This window comes from Canis lupus, chromosome 19 (genome assembly GCF_048164855.1).
Source record: "Canis lupus baileyi chromosome 19, mCanLup2.hap1, whole genome shotgun sequence".
NCBI classification, from domain to species: Eukaryota; Metazoa; Chordata; class Mammalia; order Carnivora; family Canidae; genus Canis; species Canis lupus.
The window spans coordinates 46,312,274-46,335,876 of NC_132856.1; the positions used below are offsets into that span (position 1 = coordinate 46,312,274).

The following is a 23,603-nucleotide window of genomic DNA, read 5'->3' on the forward strand; positions in this document are numbered from 1 at the left end:
ACCTGTTAACTCCATGGAGGTAGAGCCCCAGACCAGGCTCCCTTCCCCAGATGGCCCAAGGCACAATGCACAGTAGACTCAGGACCAATTTTGCTGGAGGAACAGTGATCCTGCCAGCCCTGGCACCCAGGGGCAGGGAGAGATGTTTGGGGATGAAGGTATGGCTTAATATAAAATACTGAGTTTTTTCATAGTAAAATTAATACTCTGAAAAATGATTATTGGCAGGATGGTCTCTTATCATTCTCCGATCTCATGCACTGGTTTGAAAAGGCTACCACGGGTGGATGTCCTGGGGTTCTATGGATGGGCCCCAGGCATGCATGTGGCCTCACTGAATTAATTCACTGCAGGTGAGTTCTTGCATCTCCTGAGGTAGCTTCAGGATTTCTTTAACTGGTTGCCTTGACCTTGCTATCCATGCTGTCCTGACTCCATGGTCTTTTTTGTTGTTGTTGTTTTAAGATTTTATTTATTTGAGAGAGAGAGCACACAAGATGGGGGAGGAACAGAGAGAGAGGGAGAAGCAGGGTCTGAGCTGAGCAGGGAGCCCGATGCGGGACTCGATCCCAGGACTCTGAAATCATGACCTGAGCCAAAGGCAGACATTCAACCGACTAAGCCACCCAGGTGCCCCTCCATGCTATTTGACCACAGTTGCTGGAGAGTATCCAACACCTGGAAAGGCAGGTCTCTCCTTATAGACAGATAATTCCAAATCGCTCCCCAAAGACGGTGCGTCAGGGTCCCCTGGAGACAAGGACACCTGGAGGGTAGGTGGGACATGGTGTGTGTATTTGAGGACTCTCAAACACCAATAGAGAACTGGGACCCATCCCTGTCACCAAGCCCAACGATGTGCGGGATCAGAAGGATCCCCCCTCAAGAAATCCCATGGCCAGACAGACGAGGGCGAAGGGCAGAACTGCCCCCCCAAACACTGGTACACATGTGGGCTGCAGACCAGTGCTGGGGCAAGCACCCTGGGAGGCAAGGGGGTGACCTTTTCTGTGAAAGCAATTTCAAAACATTGAAAACATACTTAAGACAAACTTTGTCAACGATTTAGTTTCTCTTACAATTATTTCAGTCATTAGTATTTTTACTCTTCATGTTCCCTTTTCACCTAAGCCTTAACTCCCCTGATGGTGCAATGGGATTGGGGAGAACATGCTTTAAAGGGTGTGGGGATTTGGAGACAAAGCGGGAGTGGGGCTCGCCGGTGAAAGCCTGGAAAGGCTTCACATCTGTGATTCCTGTTTCCATTCCCACTAGTTCATCAACACTCACCGCTTGGAGCCTGCCACGCAGCCAGTGATGGTTTCTCAAGGCCACACACATGCACGGACAAACCATCTTCTGCTTGAGAATTCGTCATAGTAAAGTGAATACTCCAAATAATAATTACCAGTAGGGCTGTCCCGTAGTTTTCCCAGGTCTCACTCAGCGGTTTGAAAATGTGACCCTGGTGGATACTAGAGAGTTCCATGGGATTTATGGGATACCCCAATTTTGCTTAGCAAATTGATTTTGGCACCCCACACTGCCCCAACCTCCCGCCTCCCTAGGCCAAATCTAAAGTCACATCACACCCTTCCCCTGTTCCCACTCTGTGGTGCCTCCTGCCACACTCAGAATAAAAATCCTAACTCCCCACCATGGTCCATGAGGCCCTGTGGGAGCAAGATGCTGCCAACTTTCTTGCCCTCCTCTCCCTTCTCTGCCCCCTCCCTGACTTTACTCACTTTCCTCCAGCTTTCTCACATGGCTTCCCACACACCACACTCATTCCTGCCTCAGGGTCTTTGCACTGACTGTTCTCACTGCACAGAACACTTTAAAAAAAAATTTTTTTTAAATTTTTATTTATTTATGATAGTCACACACAGAGAGAGAGAGAGAGGCAGAGACACAGGCAGAGGGAGAAGCAGGCTCCATGCACCGGGAGCCCGACGTGGGATTCGATCCCTGGTCTCCAGGATCGCGCCCTGGGCCAAAGGCAGGCGCTAAACCGCTGCACCACCCAGGGATCCCTGCACAGAACACTTTTATCCTTACTTTCCTGTCAGTGGACTCTCTCCTTAGCTTTCATACCTCAGCCTCCTGAGGGGTCCTTGCCACAGCACAGGACATGCACACAGTAGGTGCTTATGAATATTGACTGAACAGCTGAACTGCTCAAGCAGGGACCAAGAACAAATATAGACCTAAGTGCCCATTTTCTTCAACTATTAATGTAGGTTTGGACTAGCTGCTAGCTGGGATCCTCTCTTTCCTTTTCATCCTTTCCTACATTTAAAAGTAGCTCCTGGGAGCTCTGCTTCTCCCTCTGACCCTCTCTCTTGCTTGTGCTCTGTTTCAAATGAATAAATACAAAATCTTAAACAAAAAGATAGTTCCTCCAAATAATAAGAGATTACTTAAATAAACAAACCTTAAAAATAAATAAATAGGGGATCCCTGGGTGGCTCAGTGGTTTAGCGCCTGCCTTTGGCCCAGGGCGTGATCCTGGAGCCCCGGGATCAAGTCCCACATCAGGCTCCCGGCATGGAGCCTACTTCTCCCTCTGCCTGTGTCTCTGCCTCTCTCTCTCTCTCTATGTCTATCATAAATAAATAAAATCATAAATAAATAAATAAATAAATAAATAAATAAATAAATAAAAGTAACTTTTCACTATTCACAAGAGTGAAGAGATAGAGATAGCCCAAGCATCCATCAGTGGATAAAAGGATAAATAAACAAAATGCAGTCTAGCTACACAATGGAATATTATTGTTCAACCACAAAAAGGAATGAAGCCCTGATTCACGTTACCATGTGGATGAACCATCAAAACAGCATGCTGATGGGATGTCTGGGTGGCTCAGTGGCGTGACCCTGGAGTCCCGGGATCGAGTCCCACATCAGGCTTCCTGCAGGGAGCCTGCTTCTCCCTCTACCTATGTCTCTGCCACTCTCTCTGTGTCCCTCATAAATAAATGAATAAAATCTTTAAACAAAAAACAAAATAACAAAAACAAAAACAGCATGCTGAGGGAAAGAAGCCAGACACAAAAGGCCACAGAGCATATTGACTTCATGTATATGAAATGTCCAAAACAGCCAAATCCATAGACACAGAAAGTAAATTAGTGGTTTTACCAAGAGCTATTTACCTATCCCCTCCTTTTACCAGGAGAATGAGGGGATAGGGAGTGGCTGCTAATGGGGATGGAATTCCCTTTGGGGTGATAGAAATGTTCTGGAACTAGATAGGGTGGTGGTTGCACAACACTGTGAACGTACTAAATGCAATTGAATTGTTCATTTTAAAAGGGATAATTTTATGTTATGTAAATTTCATCTCAGTAAACAAAGGAAAGGGAGAAAAAAGTAGCTCTTAACCACATGGATGGTGGAGGGTAGGAGTCAGGGACATGGCCTCCAGAGCCGGAGGACCATGTTTGTCTCTTCTTCCTACAACTCACTGATTTGTGACCTTGGGCAAGTCATTCACCCTCTCTGTGTCTCAGCTTTCTCATCTGTAAATGAGATTAACAGGAGTACCCATGTCATAGGTAGGAAAAATAAAACAATATACACAAAAGGCATAGTGTCTAATAATGGATCAAAAGATGTTAATTTAGGGGCAGCCCAGGTGGCTCAGCAGTTTAACGCCGCCTTCAGTCCAGGGCCTGATCCTGGAGACCCGGGGTCAAGTCCCATGTCAGGCTCCCTGCATGGAGCCTGCTTCTCCCTCTGCCTGTGTCTCTGCCTCTCTCTCTCTCTCTCTCTCTCTCTCTCTCTGTGTGTGTGTGTGTGTTTCATAAATAAATAAATAAAATATTTTTAAAAATAACACTTTTCAGACATTGAGGAGTCAAAGCTAGAGTTCTAGAAAGGACAAGAAGGCTACAGTTTGCAGAGCAGAGTCCTGGAAAGAAGATAGCAGGGGGGAGGTAAAGCAGAGAGCTCGATCAATGCAGAGAGGGTCTGAGAACTAATGGGCATATATTTGTGCCAAGACCAGGGACAGAACCACTTGAAAGGAGCAAAGGGAACAACCCTCAGAGTTCACACAGGGTGTAAACACTTGGTGTTCTTACCAGCCAGAGTGGAAAAACTTTATAAGGAAGTGGAGAAAAAATTAGCCCCAGAATAAAGACTATTCTGGGCCTGCCTCACAAAACTTAACAGCAAGGCTGGAAAGGATCAAACTATTTCTAGCAACTTAATTGTCTCCCAGAACAAAAACTCAAGAACATGCAGAGGAAAGGAAAAAGTATTCAATGTCCCACAAAGTCAAATCCACAAGGCCTCGCATTAAACTGAAACTCCCCAAACAAGCAAAGAAGCAGAAAATTGCAAGCCATAATGAGGAGAAAAATCAATCGCTAGAAACAGGCCACTAGGGACGCCTGGGTGGCTCAGCAGTTGAGCATCTGCCTTCAGCCCAGGGTGATTCTGGAGTCCCGGGCTCGAGTCCCACATCGGGCTCCCTGCATGGAGCCTACCTCTCCCTCTGCCTGTGTCTCTGCCTCTCTCTCTGTGTGTGTCTCTCATGAATAAATAAAATCTTTAAAAAAAAAAAAAAAGCCACTAAACAATTAATTAGTAGATAGACATTAAAAGAACATATTTTAAAAATCCATACAGATCAAGTCTGAAGCCACCTCTCCACCAAGCCCAGGTCTCATCCCCAGACTTCAGAGGTAAGTACTGTTAACAGCACACACACCCATGCAGACCTATCCCCATTGATTATACAAACCTACCTGAGAAAACACATAGTATTCACTTTTACATCAAGGGTATCCTTGAGCAGTTACTGTTTTCTCCACTCAGAGGCCAGTTTCAGAGTTTTAGCTTCATTGTTACATGAAGATCTTATTCCTTCCCTTTTCCCCATGACACAATACTCCATTTCAGACACTAGCTGCCAGGGATTTAAAGATTTTGCTACACTGGAAATATTTAAGTGGCTTCCAAGTTTCCTCAAATACAAGCCATGTCACCTCAAACGTCCTTTGGGTTTGAGAAACGTCCAAGTACATTTCTTGCACCAATGTGTGAGGCATAAATGCTTATAAGTGACCTTACTGTGTTGTAAGTCAAGAACATCTTTACTTTTTTTTTTTTTTTAAGATTTTATTTGTTTACTCATGAGAGACACACAGAGAGAGAGAAGAGGCAGAGACACAGGCAGAGGGAGAAGCAGGCTCCATGCAGGGAGCCCGACATGGGACTCGATCCTGGGTCTCCAGGATCAGGCCCTGGGCTGAAGGCGGCGCTAAACTGCTGGGCCACCCAGACTGCCCCAAAAACTGCTTTTTAAATCTCTGACTCAGTACCTCCTAGAGGCAGGGAAAAACTTTAGAATTTATCAATGAATCTTCCCCTAATGCCTAAGAAGAGACCCACTGAGCTCTTTTTTCTCTTAAAAACAAATCCAGGGGATCCCTGGGTGGCGCAGCCGTTTGGCGCCTGCCTTTGGCCCAGGGCGCGATCCTGGAGACCCGGGATCGAATCCCACGTCGGGCTCCCAGTGCATGGAGCCTGCTTCTCCCTCTGCCTGTGTCTCTGCCTCTCTCTCTCTCTCTGTGACTATCATGAATAAATAAATAAAAAATCTTTAAAAAAAAAAAAAAAAAAAAAAAAAACAAATCCAGGGAGGCCTGGGTGGCTCAGCTGGTTAAGCAGCTGACTCTTGATTTTGGCTCAGGTCATGATCTCAGGGTCCTGGGATCAAGCTCTGCATCAGGTTCTAAGCTCAGCAGGGAGTTTGCTTGAGGATTCTCTCTCCCTCTCCCTCTGCCCCTCCCCATGCTTGCACATGCACACTCTCTCTCTACAATACACAAATAGGGATCCCTGGGTGGCACAGCGGTTTAGCGCCTGCCTTTGGCCCAGGGCGCGATCCTGGAGACCCGGGATCGAATCCCACGTCGGGCTCCCGGTGCATGGAGCCTGCTTCTCCCTCTGCCTATGTCTCTGCCTCTCTCTCTCTCTCTCTCTCTCTGTGACTATCATAAAAAAAAAAAAAAAACTTAAAAAAATAAAATAAAAAAATAAAATATATAAATAAATCTTAAAAAAAAACCACCAAAAACAGAGACAATAGTAGAAATTGGATTTGATAAAAATGAAAAACTGTTTTGCATCAAAGAACACCATTAACAGAGTGAAAAGACAGCCCGTGAATTAGGGAAAATATTTGCAAATCACATATTTGACAAGGGATCAATATCTTGAACATATAAAGAATGCTTACCACTCAACTGAAAAAAAGAAAAAAACACCCAGATTTAAAACAGGCAAAGGAAATGAATTGACGTTTCTCCAAAGATACACAAATTGCCAAGTAAGTATATAAAAGGATGCTCAAAGTTACTAGTCACCAAGAAAATGCAAATCAGAATTCCAACAAGGTATCGTCCCACACCTGTCAGAATGGCTAGTATCAAAAAGACAAGAAGTAACTATTTTTGGTGAGGATATGGAGAAGTTGGAGCTCTTGAGCACTGCTGGTAGGAAAGCAAAATGGTGTGGCTTCTGTGGGAAATAATTGTTGTTCCTCAACCGGTTAAACATAGAATTACCATATGATCCAGCAAATACAAAATAATTGAAAACAGGGTCTTGAACACACATTTGCACACCCATGTTCATAGCTGCATTAGTCACCATAGCCAAGGGTGGAAACAATCCATATGTCCATGAACTAATGAATGGATTCACAAAATTTGGTCTCTCCATACAATAGAATAATTTCAGCCTTAAAAAGGAAGGGAAATTGGGATCCCTGGGTGGCTCAGCGATTTGGCGCCTGCCTTCAGCCCATGGCATGATCCTGGGCTCCCTGCATGGAGCCTGCTTCTCCCTCTGCCTGTGTCTCTGATTCTCTCTCTCTCTCTCTCTCTCTCTGTGTGTGTGTCTCATGAATAAACAAATAAAAATCTCAAAAAAAAAAAAAAAAAAAGGAAGGAAATTCTGATCTAGGCTACAACATGGATGAAACTTAAGGACATTATATTGAGTGAAAGAAGCCAGCTACAGAAGGACAATTACTATGTGATTTCACTTATATGAGGTCCCTAGGGGAGTCTCAATCCTTGAGGCAGAAAGTAGAACGGTGGGTGCCAGGGGCTGGGGGAAGAGAGCAGGAAGTTAGTGTTTAATGGGGACAGAGTGACAAGAGTTTTAGTCGGAGAAGATGAAAAAGTTCTGGAGAGGGACTGTGGTGATGGTTTCACAATAATGTGGACGTGCTTGATGCCACTGAACTGGACACTTAGACATGGTTAAGACAGTAAGGAGATTTTGGCTCAGGTCATGATCCCAGGGTCCTGGAATCGAGTCCCACATCAGGCTCCCTGCTCAGCAGGGAGTCTGCTTCTCCCTCTGCCCTTCCCCCCTGCTCATGATCTCTCTCTCTCTCTCTCTCTCTCTCTCACTCTCTCTCTCAAATAAAAAATCTTTTAAAAAATAAAACTAACTCAAGTAATTCTTTTGTACACAGTGTTTGGACTTTTTTGCCTTCAGGCTAAAGTCAAAAGGAACCATAAGAAAATGCTTAATTTAAATGCAAAAGCTTTCTTTTTGGAGAAGCAATTCTGAATTCTTTTCTCTTTGTTCTTGAATTGAACCAAGTGAGGGAGCAGAGGATCATGGGAGCAGAGTTCTCACCCCCACCCCCCACCTCCCCTGCTGTCAAAGGAGGAAGCCCTGAGGCTGGAAATAAAAAAAACATCAAAGTAAACCAGGTCTTGCTGGATTAGAATTGAAGATATCTGTGTAAACTCCTGGGTTTTGACACAGGAATGCGTACAGGTAAGGGTGTGTATGTGTGTGTGCGTGAGTGAATGTTTCCACCTCTACCCGCTGACAGAGCTCAGAAGTAAAGACAACACCAGGAGCAGTGGTGTCACCCAGCTCCCAGCTCCTGGTTTTTAAATGTTATTATTGAAGACAAGAATGAAGCCTTTTTGTCAAAATTGCTGAGTTCAAGACTGGAGCAGAGAAAATACATGGGTGAAAATACATGGAGTCCCCATATGATCATCAGTTCCCCTCCAAGGTGTCTGTATACCTAAGAGAAATGAAAATCTACACTGACATTAAAAACTTTTACATAAATGCCCATAGCAGCATTATTCATGACAACTAGAAGGTGGAAATAACCCCAATATCCATCAATAAATGAATGGCTAGTAAAAATGTGGTATGTCCATACAATGGAATGTTACTCAACCATGAAAAGGAAGGAAGCCCTGACACATACACTACATCTTGGATGAAGCTTGAAAACATCATTCTGAATGAAAGAAGCCAGACATAAAAGGCCATATGTTGTATAACTTCATATAAAATGTCCAGAACTGACAAATCCATAGAGACAGAGACTAAATTAGTCATTATCAGGCACTGGGGAAAAGGAGGAATAGGGAGTGACAGCTAATGAATGACATGGGGTTTCTTTCTGGAGTGATGAGAATGTTCTGGAATTAGATTAGTGGGGATGGTTGTGCAATTCTGTGATTATACTACAAAAATTCCCACAAAATTATATATTTCAAAAGGGTGGATTTGGGGATCCCTGGGTGGCTCAATGGTTTAGCGCCTGCCTTCAACCCAGGGCGTGATCCTGGAGTCCCAGGATCAAGTTCTGCATCAGGCTCCCTGCATGGAGCCTGCTTCTCCCTCTGCCTGTGTCTCTGCCTCTCTCTCTGCGTCTCTCATGAATAAATAAATAAAAATCTTTTTTTTTTTTTTAATTTTTATTTATTTATGACAGTCACACAGAGACAGAGAGAGAGGGGCAGAGACACAGGCAGAGGGAGAAGCAGGCTCCATGCACCGGGAGCCCGACGTGGGACTCGATCCCGGGTCTCCAGGATCGCGCCCTGGGCCAAAGGCAGGCGCCAAACCGCTGCGCCACCCAGGGATCCCAAAAATCTTTTTTTTTTTAAGGTGGATTTTATGGTACATAATTATTTCAATAGAGTTATATCTTGGGCTTTTGTTTTTGTTTTTGTTTTCATTTCTTTTTTTTTTTTTTTTTTTAAGGACATGAAGCACCTGACATCCAACACTCAAGTAGAAATCAGAAAAGAAAAAAGAAAGGGATGCCCCAATAAATGCAGTGAAAGGTCCTGGATGGGATCGTGGAACAGAAAAAGGACATTAGTGAGATAATCCATGAAACCTGAATAAAGCCTCAAGTTTAGTTATAGTAATGGCTCAGTGTCTGGTTCTTCATTTTGAGAGATGTAGTAGTTACTTAAGATGTTAACACTAGGGGAAATCCAGTGAGGCATACATAAAATCTCCATATTCTCTTTGTAAGCTTTCTAAATTCATAAATTAATTTCTAAAATGATTCTGAAATAGCATTTATTTACAAACAGCCTGAAACCAAAAAAGAAAGATGTGCTCAGAGGACAATGGGGACATGGAAAAGGAACACAGGAGCCAGCCTGAAGGGGCTGCCATAAGCCAAGTCTGGGATAATTTGAACATCAAAACAGAGAGAGTAAGCAACTGTCATATATTGAGGACAGTAAGTATCCATGAGTCCACATGGATACAAATAGACTCCTAAAAGTAGAAGGCCATAAAAAGTGTCAAAGGAAAGATGAAATTAGAAACCCACCATTTGGTAACCATCAACTAAAATGTAACTGATTCAGGCAAGACTCACCAGGGGATGCTAAAAGAAGGGGGTAGAAGTCTAAAGAAGTATTTATCTGATACAAAGTATGGCACTATAGGATACTTTTTAATTACAAAGGGTAAGAGAGTAATGTTGTAGGAGAGAAGCCCACTAGATCTCACCTTTAGCAAGTCACCAAGGTCAATCAAAATCTTGTGGCTCCTGATACAATGCACCAAGAAGGACACAACATCACTTCTCTGGGATTCCTGCCAAAACCAACACCCTCACTGCAATCATGAGGAAACATCAAACCAACCACCCTGAAGGATACTCTACAAGGAAGTGAGTGATTCCCAGCAAAGGTCCTGATGTTTGACACAAAGAAAGACTGAGGAACTTTCCAGATGACAGCGGATTAAAGAGATGGAACAACTGAACACAACATATGCTAGCATTTTTCTTTTGCTAGGAAGGACATTAATAAGGTGATTGGCAAAATCTGAATAAGGGCTGTAGATTTTAGAATTGTATCTATGTTAAATGAGTCTGATTTTTTTTTTTAATGAGTCTGATTTTAATCATTGTGCTGAGGCTGTGTTTTAGGAAATACACAATGAATTATTTAGGGACCAAAAGGGTTATCATGTCTGCAATCGACTTTTAAGTGACCCAGAACAGGGGTGCCTGGCTGGCTCAGTGGGTGGAGCATGTGGCTCTTGATCTCAGGGTGGTGAGTTCGAGCCCCACGTTGGGTGTAGAGATTGCTTAAATAAACACACATAAATAAATAAATAAATAACTCAGAACAGGGTAATTCCTCAAAAAAAAAAAAAAAAAAAAAAAAACAACTGAACAATGGAATTATAATATGATCCAGCAATTCCATTTCTGGATGTATATTCACAAAAATTTAAAGCAGGCTCTTAAAGAAATATTTGTACACTAGTGTTTGCAGCAGTGTTAGACACTATAGCTAATGTATGGAAGTCACTCAGGTGTCTATCAGTGGACAAATGGATGAGGAAAATGTGGTGTATCCATAAGATGGAATATTATTCAGTCTTAAAAAGGAAAGAAATTCTATCCCAGGCTACAACATATATGAACTGTGAGGATACTATGCTAAGTGAAATCAGCCAGTCATGGGGTACTTGGGTAACTCAGTGGTTGAGCATCTGCCTTGGCTCAGGGCATGATCCCAGGGTCCTGGGATCGAGTCTTGCATCAGGATTCCTGCAGGGAGCCTGCTTCTCCCTCTGCCTGTGTCTCTGCCTCTCTCTCTCTCTCTGTGTGACTATCATAAATAAATAAAAAAATAAAAAAAAGTATCTAGCTACCTTATTATTTATTTATTAATATTTATTTATTTATTTATTTATTTATTTATTTATTTATTTTAGCTACCTAATTTATCTTTAGAGAAAGAGCAAATGTAATACAAGGTTAACATCTGGGAGAGGCTCCCTCGGTGGCTCAGTGGTTTAGGGCCTGCCTCTCTCTCTCTCTCTCTGTCTCTCATGAATAAATAAAGTCTTAAAAAATCTGGGGAAATCTAGGTAGGAAAGGACTTCCCTGCCCTATGCTTATAGCATGTCAAAATTTTTATTTAATTGCAATGAGAATAAAGACAGTTGCTTCTTCTCCCCCCAGGGCTGAGAGATGTCTCCAGCCAAAGCTTTACCTCAGCATGAGGTAAATAATCTTGTCTATCTTTATATCCTCTCACCAGGACCCCTCTTTTTTACCCTCCTCCCTCACTCCTTGAATTCCCCACTTTTATTTTCCTGTGGTCCTGGCAGTCCTTTCTGACAAGAGAAAATATGTTGAAAGGCCAGGAATTAAAAGAATCCATCTCCCAGGCTTAAACTGGGGACTTAAAGGATCATCTTTACTTGTTTGGTTCCAGCTGGGGAGTTGTCCCCCAGTTGAGCCTGTTGTCCACGGGGCACGTGTACTTGGTGAACCACTTCCGTGGGCAGGGGGAAAAAGTATGCTAACTCGATTAGTGACCAACCCAAGAAAAATTCTCTGGGCACAGTAACCCCCCCCCCCCCATAATTCCCCTGGTGGTCACTATGACATGGGATGTGCCAAGGCTGGATGCCTGGCTTGAGACCACAAACTCTCCCATGGATCCTCTCTGCCCCGCAGAATGGTCACTACGTGCTGAGCAGCCTCACTCGCCTAGAGCAACTCAAGGGTTATCTCCACTGGGTGATGTTTCTTGAGCATTACTGGGATGGCCACACGCCCACAGCGGTTCTCAGTAGTAGGAAATGGGTTGACATCACCAGAAAGCCACAGAGTGAGTCACTTTCTTATTTCAACTTTTTTTTTTTTTTTTTTAAGTAAGCTCCACATCTAACGCAGGACTCAAACTCACAACTCTGAGATTAAGAGTTGCATGCCCTATTGACTAGCCAGCCAGGTGCCCTGTGAGTCACCTTCTTGTCCTAATCTTTGTTCCTCATATCCTCTGGGTCCTCACCTACCCTGCCCCCACCACCTGGGGGAAGAAAATCTAAAATAAGAAAACTGTCACCGAAAATATACCACCACCACCACTCCCAACCTACCCTACCCCCTCACCCCTGGCCCACAGCATCCCCACAGTGAGACATCCACGTGAGTGCCAAAGACCTTGAGAGGAGCATCCCTGTTGTTTCATTATTAAGGAGCAAACTCCAAAGCCCCCTAATGCCAATGTCAGTGGGAAGAGGGGGTGAGTAGGGAAGAGAGCCAAGTACCACTCCCACCACCAACTCAGGCCAAGCAAAAGCAGCTGGCACACAGGGGACACAGAGGCTGTGCCACCCTGTTCATTTGCAACTTGAGACCAGTCAAAAGTCATGTAAGATGACTGAGGCCAGGACAGCAACTGCCTCCAGGGCAGTGTGGGGAATGCTGGGGGAGGGGGAGCCAAATGGGAGGGAACATTCTAGGTTGATGGAAAGGTTCACTATCTTAATTGAAGCATCGGTGACATCGGTATAAATACTGTTCCCCGAAGTGGTAAGGGTACTGAAGATCTGTACGTGTCACTTTATGTAAATTATTCCCCAATTTTAGAGAAGGCAGTGAAGGGGAAGGAGCAAGCTATATGGTTCATCCAAAGTTATTAGAAGTGGGTGGTTTGTCATCTAGCTAAATTCTTGTCTCTGAACACTTTCTGTTCCAACAGAGCTGGCCCATTCTCCCAGGGGAGGAGGGGAGTGGCAACAAACCCAAGTCCCGCAACACTGCAGCGACCGCAGCCGCCAAGCACACACCGTGAAAAGAACAGGGCTCACGCGCCCCAGACCCCAGACGGCGCATTGTCTACACCCCAGTCTACCTGACAAGACCCCGCCGAGAGGCCGCATCTGACCGATTCCCTTGACCCCTCAACAAAGACCCCCTTTGTTCCCTGGTTAATATCCTTAGCAGGTCTGTCTAGACTCACTGTGGCAGTAATTGTCCCGTGATGTCACCAGGACCTGTGACCCAGCTCCTCCTCGCTGTGCTTGGGCAGAGAACACTCCAGATGGCCCCAAGCCAAGGGGGTCCCGGCCCTTGACACCCACCTGAGCCTCCTAGGAAGAGAGAGACCTGCAGCCAGTGTCCCACGTCCACCACCCTAGACCTGGGGGAGACAAGATGCTCCAAAAATGCAGCCTGTGGGAGGTGCTTAGGGGCAGGACCATGCTGGGGAATGATCAGACCTGGGGGGGGGGTATGCCTCTGTCCTCAGCACTCCCACCTCCCCAGTGTGGCTGGTAGGAAATGGTTCACTCTTCCACTAGAGCACAAGTTCATCCAAGGTGGGAAGAAGTAGAGTCATATGAGAGAGAGGGACAGAGGAGATGGGGGGAACAGGGGAGAGGAGAGTGACAGAGACAGAGAAAGAAGTGGAGACCTGATGGGAGAGAGACCCACAGAAAGGCCTAATGTAACTGAGAAAGACACACAAGGGGAGAGTGACAGATGGAGAAAGACATGGAGACATAAGGGGAGAGAGGGAGAGACCAAAGGCAGGCTGAGAGAGACCTCTCGAAAGGCAGGTAGAGAAGGGGGAGACAAGAGAAGTTAGCTGATCCCTGAGGCAGGAGGAGTTCCTTCTACGGATGACAGCTTGGGCTTCAGAAAAATCCGTGGGGACAAGAAGTTAACTGTGGCCCACTATGGGTTACAAAACTCCCATCTTCAGCCTGAAGTGACCAACACGAACTGCCACCCACAACTCATGTCTGGGTCACACCAAGAACACTCCGAGCCATATTTTCTTGAGGGATAGAATGAACCCATCCAATGGGACACCTTTACCTGCACAAATCTGTTTTATCCAGGACAACTAAAACACACCAGGGGCAGCTCCCAGCCACCCCACAGGTGGATCCCGCAGACACTGTGCTGCCAGAAGGCACCAGACCCAAGTGTAACTCCACTGACGACAAGTTCTAGAACAGGCCACACCCAAGGGGGGGTTCAGCAGAGAGATGCACACCTGAGGGAAAATAGCTATGAGGGGCCACAAAGAGCTTCTGTGATGAGAAAGGGGCTGGGAGTGTTCTAGATCTTGATAAAGACACAGGTGAGGTGGATGGAGGTGCACAGGCATAAATTTTTGTGGGGCTACGCTGATGCACTCACTCAGAGTGTATATGTGCAACTCCAGCTTTTTGTTTTTGTTTTAAAGGGAAACAGTCACATCTGGGAAGGTTGGCGTCTTTTTATCCGTGGCATGGTAGAGAATCCTCTCTTCTTGTTTCATAAGCTTGAGGAAGAAAATTGGAAAGTCTTCCAGAGGCGAGGTCTGGCAAGATGGGCGACCAAAATATAAGGGGCATTTCCCCTCTGGCAGCAGGATGAAAAGCTGCCATCCTCCACCATCCACATCCCAAAGCTCAGAGGGATTTCCAAAGATTGTTTAATTGATTTTTCTCCTATTTAGATGCAGATCATAGTGTCTGGGGCCCAGGAATTCAGACACACGGCTTTGTGTCCACTCAGCCCCGTGAAGGCTCCTGTCTGAAACTCGCACAAAGCCAGACACACAACGTCTTCAGAAACACGCTGTTTCCTTTTTGTCTGGGGCTCCAGGGAGCGGGTGCAACGATCAGAGCCTCGGACACGCTCCCATCTGCAGGGTCCTGGGGACCCCGTTCTTCTGTCCCGCTCAAAAAGTGGGGTGAATTTTTTTTTAAAGGGAAGTAGCCAAGATTTTGAGGTCTATACTAGGCATGATATAAAAGGTGAGGGGCCCCCAAACTAGGGATTGACACACTGAGGTTTCAACTTGGATTTTTCTCCAAATTCAGAGCTCTGGAGTGAAAAGCAGGGGATGCTTTAAATCAAGCAGCTAATGGGCTAGGATTAACATGAGTTTGGCTCCAGTCTCTGCAGATCTGATTTATATAAGGAGAAAACGTTTCTCTCTTTCTCTCTCCCCATTGTTCCCGTCTGTCTCTCCCAAATGCCCCATCTGACAAAGAAAGTGGAAGGCCTGCAGGCTGACAACCTGCTCAGGACAGTGGAAAAGACACCCCCCTACACATAATATGCAGCCTTCTCCTCCCCCAGCTGCTTGGAAGTAAAAGTGAGGGTCATTATATCCTCTCTACAAGGTTAATACACCTCTCAACATCCCTGCCTAGTCACCCTTAAACGTGGCTGGGGCATGAGGCACTTTTAAGTCAGTGCCACTCCAGTTTCCTGGCTATGTGACCTCAGATAACTCTCTCCGGGCCTCAGTTGCCTAATCAGTAAATTGGGCACAAGAATAAGCACACCCAACCACACAAAGGTTATGGGGGGAGTTCAGAATGCTTGGTGCAGAGCAAGCCAACGAGTGTAAGTTATAGTGGTTACCATTTGGAAAAATGTGTATATCAGACTTAAACGTTTTTGCAGGAAGCTTCAAGGGAGACGTTCTCTTCATAAATTCCTTCCTCTCTTTGGTGCCATATATTTCCAGGGGGACCCCAGCCCTGAGCCTGATTCCTACCCTTCAGATCTGAGTTACCTGGACTGCAATCCAGCTGGCGTTCACGGTATGTTCCCCAAAAGGGCCAAACCCTGAAAAAAAAAAAAAACGACAACAACAGTAAAAGCAGCATATCACCACCCAGTGACCTTCTCTAGCCTGCCCAGGATCAGGCCGCTGCCTCTACCTGGCAGAACAGAACAGGGAACTTTGGGAAGAGCCACCATCTGGGACAATGTCAGGGGCCTGATCCTGCATTCTGGGGTGCACCCAGGGCCCTTCAGAGCACCCCCCCACCCCCCTGCTCTTAACTGCTTTTAACTGTCCTTTCTCCCCCCTCCTTTATTTTAAAGATTTTTAAATGTATTCATGAGAGACAGAGAAAGGAGGTAGAGACATAGGCAGAGGGAGAAGCAGACTCCATGTAGGGAGCCTGACATGGGACTGGATCCCCAGATGCTGGGATCACGCCCTGAGCCAAAGGCAGATGCTCAGCCACCCAGGCATCCTGGAGCCTGGCTATTTAAAGAAAGAACACTTAAGACTGATTCTGAATGAAAAAGGATATTGGAGAAGGGGTTTCTGAAGGAGACTTTTTGAGATTTTTTAAAAAGATTTTATTTATGTATTCATGATCATGAGAGACACACACACAGAGAGAGAGAGAGAGAGAGAGAGAGGCAGAGACACAGGCAGAGGGAGAAGCAGGCTCCATGAGGAGAGCTGGATGCAGGACTCGATCCCAGGACCCTGGGTTCCTGCCCTGAGCCAAAGGCAGATGCTCAACCACTGGGCCACCCAGGCATCACTTAATTGTCCTTTCTTGTTTCCACCTTCACCTGACCCTTGTGCCCAGCAATGAGCCAGTGGCCTGCTTTTGCCCCAGAAAGGGCTGGCCTTTTCCCTTCTCAATTTTCTCCACTATCCCTGAGCCCCATCTATAATTATTTTATCACTGTCTTGGTATAGGGCCCCTGTGCCCTGTGAATCACCACAAAGTGAAGAATGGCCCTTATGGGATACATGTGGGTGTCTCCCAGGCCAGGCTGTCCAGACACCATCCTGCCACCCTCCACCCCACTTGTTCAAACTCCAGGGTCCACTTAACAAACCAAGAGAGTGGCCTGAGGATGTGCTAAGTGTTCTGCATGCACTGTGGCATTTGGCCTCACTGAACCCCCTTCCAGGCAAGGCTGTTTCCTGGGCCCCTTTTATAAGAGTGGCACTCAGGGCACAGACAGGTGAAAACAGTTGCCCAGGGTCACATAGCAAGTAGCCAGAAGAGCTGGGATTTGAAACTAGACCCATGGGAGTCCAAAGCTCTTCTATTCTAAACACCCTGTCACCCTGCCTAGAAATGAACATCTGGCAAGAGAGGCTGCCCTAGAAGTATGGGTCACTCCAGCTGGACTGAGGGTCCCATATGGTGTCATGGCCCTGGGAGGGACGCTGTATCCTGGAACAGCAGCTTCCCTACCCTCTTAGAGGAGGCAGGACCCCTCCCTCCACCCTCTCTCCTCTCTTGCATAGACCAAGTATGAGTCCCAGCTCGGCCACCTCCAAACAGGGTGACCTCTGTAAGCCTCCGTTTCCCCTCTGCAAAAGAGATGGTACAGGTAATGAATCCATGCAAGAAAATGCCCAGTCCAGTGGCTGCCTGCACAGTCCAGTACTAGAAGAACAAATACCAGATACAGGGGGGTGGAGGTGGGGGGAGCAACCCTCCCCCAGTTACACACACCTGTGAATGCCTTCCTCCATCTTCCTGGATCAGCCTCACCCTCCCGGGGCCACAAAACACTTGTGAGAATCTTAGCTGGATCTCCCACTCTGACCCGTCAAAATGACCCCCCAACCAGAGGCCGGGCGGAAGTTGACGCCCACGTGGCCCTGAGGCGGAGTCTTCTCAAGGAAGAACAGTTAGTTTCAGGGAGTTGGTGACAGTGGGGACGGGCTCACCCATAAACAACCCGGGGAGAAACGATTTTGACCCACACGGTCCTGGGGACGGACGACAGGGGGAGCGGCCGGCCACCCAGGGTTCCCCGACCTCCTCTTGCTCTTGTCTCGGAGAACAGCCCCCCATTAGCACAGGGCTGGGGGAGCAGTGGCTGGCAGAAGGCTCATTTGTCACTGGGGCACTTCCTGCCCGCAAATCGGCTTTGTGCCCTGGGGCAGTGGGTGGGGACAGGCCCGACCTCGGGACGGGCAGGAAGGGGAAGTCCAGTCCAGTCCCTGGCCGGTCAGACGGAACAGACAGGTGCCCAGAGGACCACTGCGCTCACCCGGGGAAGGAAGGACGCCAGAGGGGCCCGCTCCGCGCGGGGCACTTGACCGGACCCCCACACCCCAGCCTGCCGCGGCCCCTGACAGTAGGACCGCAAGGGGCCCCCCCTTCTGCACTTTCTACGTGTTGCGCGGACTGAGCTGGGAGATGACATCTTCCAAACCTGGGACGACTTCTAGCCTCTGCCCCTCCCGCACCACCCCGCCCCTGCTAACCCCGCCGGCTCTGGAGCCGCCCAACCCGCCCCTGCCCGCGGCCACTGTCAGCGCGCCTGCCTTCAGCGTACCCGTCACCACCACCGCCTTCCTGGGCTGCTCCATGGCGGGATCGGGCTGCGCCTCTGACGCGCTCCTGGCCCGACTGGCGAGTCGGCCGCCGCAGCCGCCGCCGCCCGGCCCCGCGCCGCCCCGGCCCCGCCCCGGCCCCGCCCCGGCCCCGCCCCGGCCCCGCCCAGGCCCCGGCCCCAGCAGGGCCGCTCGGCGTGCGCGCCCCCGGGCCCGAGACGCAGCGTGCGCGCCCCGCCCCCGCCCCTGAGTCCCGAGCGCCCGGCTCCGCGCCTCTGCCGAGCTCAGTTTCCCCACCTGGGAGATGGGTACAGCTCGTTCTGTACGCCGTGGCCGCTTGAACTCACTGAGTCAGGCGCTGCGGCGAGCAGGTTGTTTACTCCGCGTGTCTCTGAGCGCCCGCGGGCTGCCCGCCCCTGGGAGTTCTTGGCTTCCTCCCCCGCCACCTCCCTGTGAGACCGCGTCATTCACTCCGTTTTGCGGAGGAAGAACCTGAGGAGACTTGGTTCGTTGGGCCGCTGGACTAGAGCCTCCTGGAGTCAGAGAAGAGGCATGCATGTGGGCCGGGAGGTTGAGAGGAGAGCGGGATAAAGTGAAAACACAGCAGCACAGTAAAGTGGTGCCCAAGGTCCTCTGCAGGCTCTCATGTTGCAAAGGAGGCTGATGTGGCTCCACAGACATCGGCCTCCCCTCTCTCCATCTCCGCAACACTCAATCCACTTCTAGCCCCAACAGTCCTTCAACAGCTTAGCAGAGTCCCACCCCAGGGCCTTTGCACTTGCTGTTCCTTATCCGCAAACCTAGCTGCTTCTCTTTCTTCAGGAGTCAGCTGAACGTCGCCTCTTCCTGGGGGTTCTACTTACCCTCCCTGGCTGAGAGCCTCCATCCCACCCCTCACTCTCTGTGAGCAGGTCCATCTCCTTACCTTGCTTCATCCTCTTTATAGCAGTGATCACATTTGATTATAGACACTGCTTTTCTGGTTTGTTTCCCATTTCTTCTGACATAGGGATTAGGACTTCTAGGACAAGGATGAGTCTCCATTATAGCAGTGTCTGTGTACCCAATATGTGCCTGACATACAGTAGGTCACCCACTAATGTTGATCAGAGACCAGAATTTCTCCAAAAACAGCCAGAAAACTAAAGCTGAGTTTCTGACCACATCATCAGAAAAACAGGACTAGACCTTGGACTTGGGTCTCTGACATATCATTCCAAGCAGCTTTGGTCTGAGATTAGCTAGAGTACTGATGACTCAAGAACCATCTGCCTCTGACCCTGGCCTCGGAATACCCAGGGCAGAGTTCATTGGACTGGCCTGGAGCCCTGGTTTACAAGCACAGACCAGAGGTCACATACTCAGTGGCTATTTTGGTCTCTGGCAGCTTCAGGTAGAATTCAGAAAATCTGAGAGCCAGCCTAAACCAGCTGTGGGGGCAAAATCCAAGCCAAGTGGGAGAAGAGAATGAACAAAAATCTCACCAAGGATCACGTTTCATAACTCCAACATGTAATAAGTATCTGCCCGCATTGCTAGAAGCCAGCGTTGTGGAGGGAGGGAAGCTACATCATTTTCCTTCACCCTATTGTACAAGAGGAAGGAAACATATATAACATCCAGAGTTGGTGGGCAGCCCAGGTGGCTCAGCGATTTAGCGCCGCCTTCAGCCCAGGGCCTAATCCTGGAGACCTGGGATGGAGTCCCACGTCAGGCTCCCTGCATGGAGCCTGCTTCTGCCTGTGTCTCTGTCTCTCTGTCTCTGTCTCTCTCTCTGTTTGTGTGTCTCTCATGAATAAATAAATAAAATCTTTAAAAAAAAAAACATCCAGAGTTGGTGCTGATGGGGAGAAACTGAGTCACACACTACTGCTGAGACTGGACAGGAGAAATGCTCAGATACACTGGTAGCCCAAGCCACACTTTGGCCCTGTCTGAGCATGTCACTGGTGTTTTCTTTCTTAACCTCACAAAACCCTTTTGAGGGGAGACTGTTCTTATCCCACTTTTCAAGTATGGAAACTGAGGCCCAGAGCAGCTCAGTCACTTGTCCCAGGGTCACATATGGGAGAGACAGGGATTTGGAGCAGGAGTACATAGGCCTGTCCTTAGGGAGAACAAACAGCCCCCAAAATATCCTGGCTGACGCTTGCAAAGTCTGTGCTCAAGGATTTGCTTTGCAACAGTGGTGGGATAGATGAAAGGGCAGGGAGAAACAGAGAGAACTTAAAAAAAAAAATAAGATTAGGGGTTGTCTGGGTGACTCAGTCAATTAAGCAGCCACTCTTGATTTTGGCTCAGGTCATGATCTCATGGGCCTGGGATCGAGCCCCATTTAGGGCTCCAAACTCAGTGGGGAGTCTGCTTGAGGATTCTCTCTCCCTCTGCCCCTCCCTCTGCTCACAGGCATGTGTTCACTCTCTTTCTCAAATAAATCAATAAATCTTTTTTTTTTAAGATTTTATTTATTTATTCATAGAGACGCAGAGAGAGAGGCAGAGACACAGGCAGAGGGAGAAGCAGGCTCCATGCAGAGAGCCTGAGGTGGGACTCGATCCAGGGTCTCCAGGATCACGCCCTGGGCTGCAGGCGGCGCTAAACCGCTGCACCACCGGGGCTGCCCTAAATCAATAAATCTTAAAAAAAAAAAAAAAAAAAAAAAAGCAAGATGGTGACTTGGAAAGCCAAGTGCAATAAAGTACTGCTGCCACCTGGAAAAGCTTGGCAGTTCCTCAAGAAGTTAAACATAGTTACCAGAGGACCAGCAATTCCACTCCTAGGTATAGACCCAAAATAATTGCAAATAGGTGTTCAAACAAATGCTTGTACGTGAATGTTCATGACAACACCATACAATTGCCAAAAGGTCAGTACGAACAAATGTCCATCAACGGATGAATGGGGAAAGAAAATTGGTCTATCCAGGCAATGGATTATTACCCAGCCATAAAAAGGGAGTTCTGATACATGCATGGATGAACCTTGAAAACATCATGCCTAGTGAAGGAAGCCAGCTACAAAAGGCCACAGAGTGTAGGATTCCACCTATATGAGATCTCCAGAACAGGGAAGTCCATAGAGATAGAAAGGAGATTAATGGTTGCCAGGGGCTGGGGGAGGGGGCAGGGAGACTGCTCATGGGGGTGGGGTTTGCTTTTGGGTGATGAAAATGTTCCAGAACGACATAAAGGTGATGGTTGCACAACATGGTAAATGTATATAATGCCAATGGATTATACACTTTAAAGTGGTTTAAGTGATAAGTTTTACATTATGTTCATTTTATCATAAGGAAGGAAGGGAGGGAGGGAGGGAGGGAGGGAGGGAAAGGAAAGGAAGGAAGGAAAGGAAAGGAAGGAAGGAAAGGAAAGGAAAGGAAGGAGGGAGGGAGGAAAAGAAAAAGAGGGACGCCTGGGTGGCTCAGCGATTGAGTGTCTGCCTTTGGCTCAGGGAGTGATCCTGGAGTCCCAGGATCCAGTCCCACATCAGGTTCCCTGCATGGAGCCTCCTTCTCCCTCTGCCTGTGTCTTTACCTCTCTTTCTGTCTCTCTCATGAATAAATAAATAAAATCTTAGAAAAAAATAAAAGAAAGAAAACATTTTGAGCATTCCCAGATAAGAATAAGCTCTCTCAGGCTTCTCTGGTACCTGAGGACACATCCCATTCGTGGATGCACAAAATAAGTCAAAATAAAACACAGATGCTCGCAGCCACAGTTCAATGTTCTGGTGGCTTGATGCTGGGATGCTGAGTGCAGTTCTCAGAGAAGGCACTTGGCTTGCTGCAGAACAAACGCTGAAGGTTATCTTTGCTTTTCACCCTTTTTCCGTAGAGCAAAAATCCCTTCAGATTTCTTTCAGTTGGGGAAAACAGGTACTAATGTGTCAGTATTTTGTAAAAGCAAGTGGTATAATGCAAACTTTTGAAAAGGTGAGTATACCTGTGCTCAAAAATAAATACAATACAGAAACTTTTGCTTTCAAGAAATGCCACTAGGGTTTTGATGGTGGTGGTGTTTTTCAGGGGGCACGGGACAAAAGGAGAGAGAGAAGCTTAAGCAGGCTCCATGCTCAGCGCAGAGCCTGATGTCAGACTCGATCTAACAACCCTGAGATTATGACCTGAGTTGAAATCAAGCATCAGATGCTTAACTGACTGAGCCACCCAGGTGCCCTAGTGTTTTGTTTTGGTTTGTTTTTTTAATTGAGGTAAAACATAACATAAAATTTACCACTTTTAAGTTCAGTAGTGTTAAAGGTACATTCACATTGCCGTGCAGCTAATCTTCAGAACTCTTTTCATCTTGTATAACTAAAATGCTGTCCCCACTAAACACTAATTCCCCATTTCTTCTCCCCCAGCCCCGGCCCCCCACCATTCTACTTCCTTTCTCTATGAATATGACTGCTTTAGGGACCTCATATGAGTAGAATCATACAGTCTTTGTCTTTTTTTTTTTTTTTTTTAAGATTTCTTTATTCATGAGACACAGAGAGAGGCAGAGACACAGGCCTAGGGAGAAGCAGGCTCCCTGCAGGGAGCCAGTCTTTGTCTTTTTGTGACAGGCTTATTTCAGTTGTTAGCATTGTGTCCTCAAGGTTTATCCACATTGTGGTATATGTTAAAATTTCCTTCCTGTTTAAGGATGATAATAAACCACTGTATGAATACAGCACATTTTGTTTATTCATTCATCCGCTCTTGGACACTTGGTTGCTTCTACCTTTTGGCCATTATGAATAGAGCTGCTGTGAATATGGGTGTACAGGTATCTCTTCGGGTCTCTGCTTTTTTTTTTTTTTTTTAAGATTTATTTATTCATGAGAGGCAGAGAGAGAGAGAGAAGCAGAGACACAGGCAGAGAGAGAAGCAGGCTCCATGCAGGGAGCCTGATGTGGGGTTCAATCCTGGGACTCCAGGATCATGCCCTGGGCCAAAGGCAGGCGCTCAACTGCTGAGAGTTGCAGGAGTCCCATAACTTATTTTGAAATAGCTTAAGACTAATATAAAGTTGCAAAAATAGTAGACCCTGAATTCAGTCTCCAGGATTAGGCCCTGGGCTGAATTCAGTTTCCCCCAGTGAAATGATCTATCTTACTAAACTATTGTCAAACCAGAAATTGACACTGGTACAATGTCGTGGACTCAGGAACCACACCTAATGTCCCAGGGATGTTGGGGTGGGGGGGAAGTTTCATTTATAAAAAGTTGTTTCTTTGAAAATGTTTATGCAAGGAGCCCCTGGTGGCTCAGTTGTTTAAATGGCTGCCTTTGGCTCAGGTGGTGATCCCAAGGTCCTGGGATTGAGCCCCATGTCAGGCTCCCGAAGCAAGGAGCCTGCTTCTCTGTCTCCCTCTGCATATTCGCCCACTCATGCTCTCTCTGTCTCTCTGTCTCTCTCCCTCACTCATAAATGAAATCTTTAAAAAAAT

The 23,603-nt window shown here is 47.1% G+C and overlaps 1 protein-coding gene across 7 annotated transcripts in view; it reads right to left on the reverse strand.

The window, feature by feature from the left end:
* Positions 1-19,314, reverse strand: part of PGPEP1 (pyroglutamyl-peptidase I) — a 33,367-nt gene extending 14,053 nt beyond the window's left edge. For 2 of the 7 annotated variants that reach the window (XM_072786734.1, XM_072786735.1), the window contains exons 1-3: positions 18,173-18,243; positions 15,639-15,691; positions 13,080-13,209 (exon numbers count right to left, since the gene is read on the reverse strand). Coding sequence is in view for 3 of the 7 variants with exons in the window: in XM_072786736.1 (XP_072642837.1) it covers positions 15,639-15,691; positions 18,173-18,206 (87 nt within the window). In the remaining 4 variants the exon portion in view is untranslated. Of the gene's footprint in view, positions 1-13,079; positions 13,210-15,638; positions 15,692-18,172; positions 18,289-18,467; positions 18,487-19,095 lie in introns of those variants that run through there. The other 5 variants (XM_072786731.1, XM_072786733.1, XM_072786736.1 and 2 more) reach the window with 5 other exon arrangements.
* Positions 19,315-23,603: the final 4,289 nt, after the last annotated feature.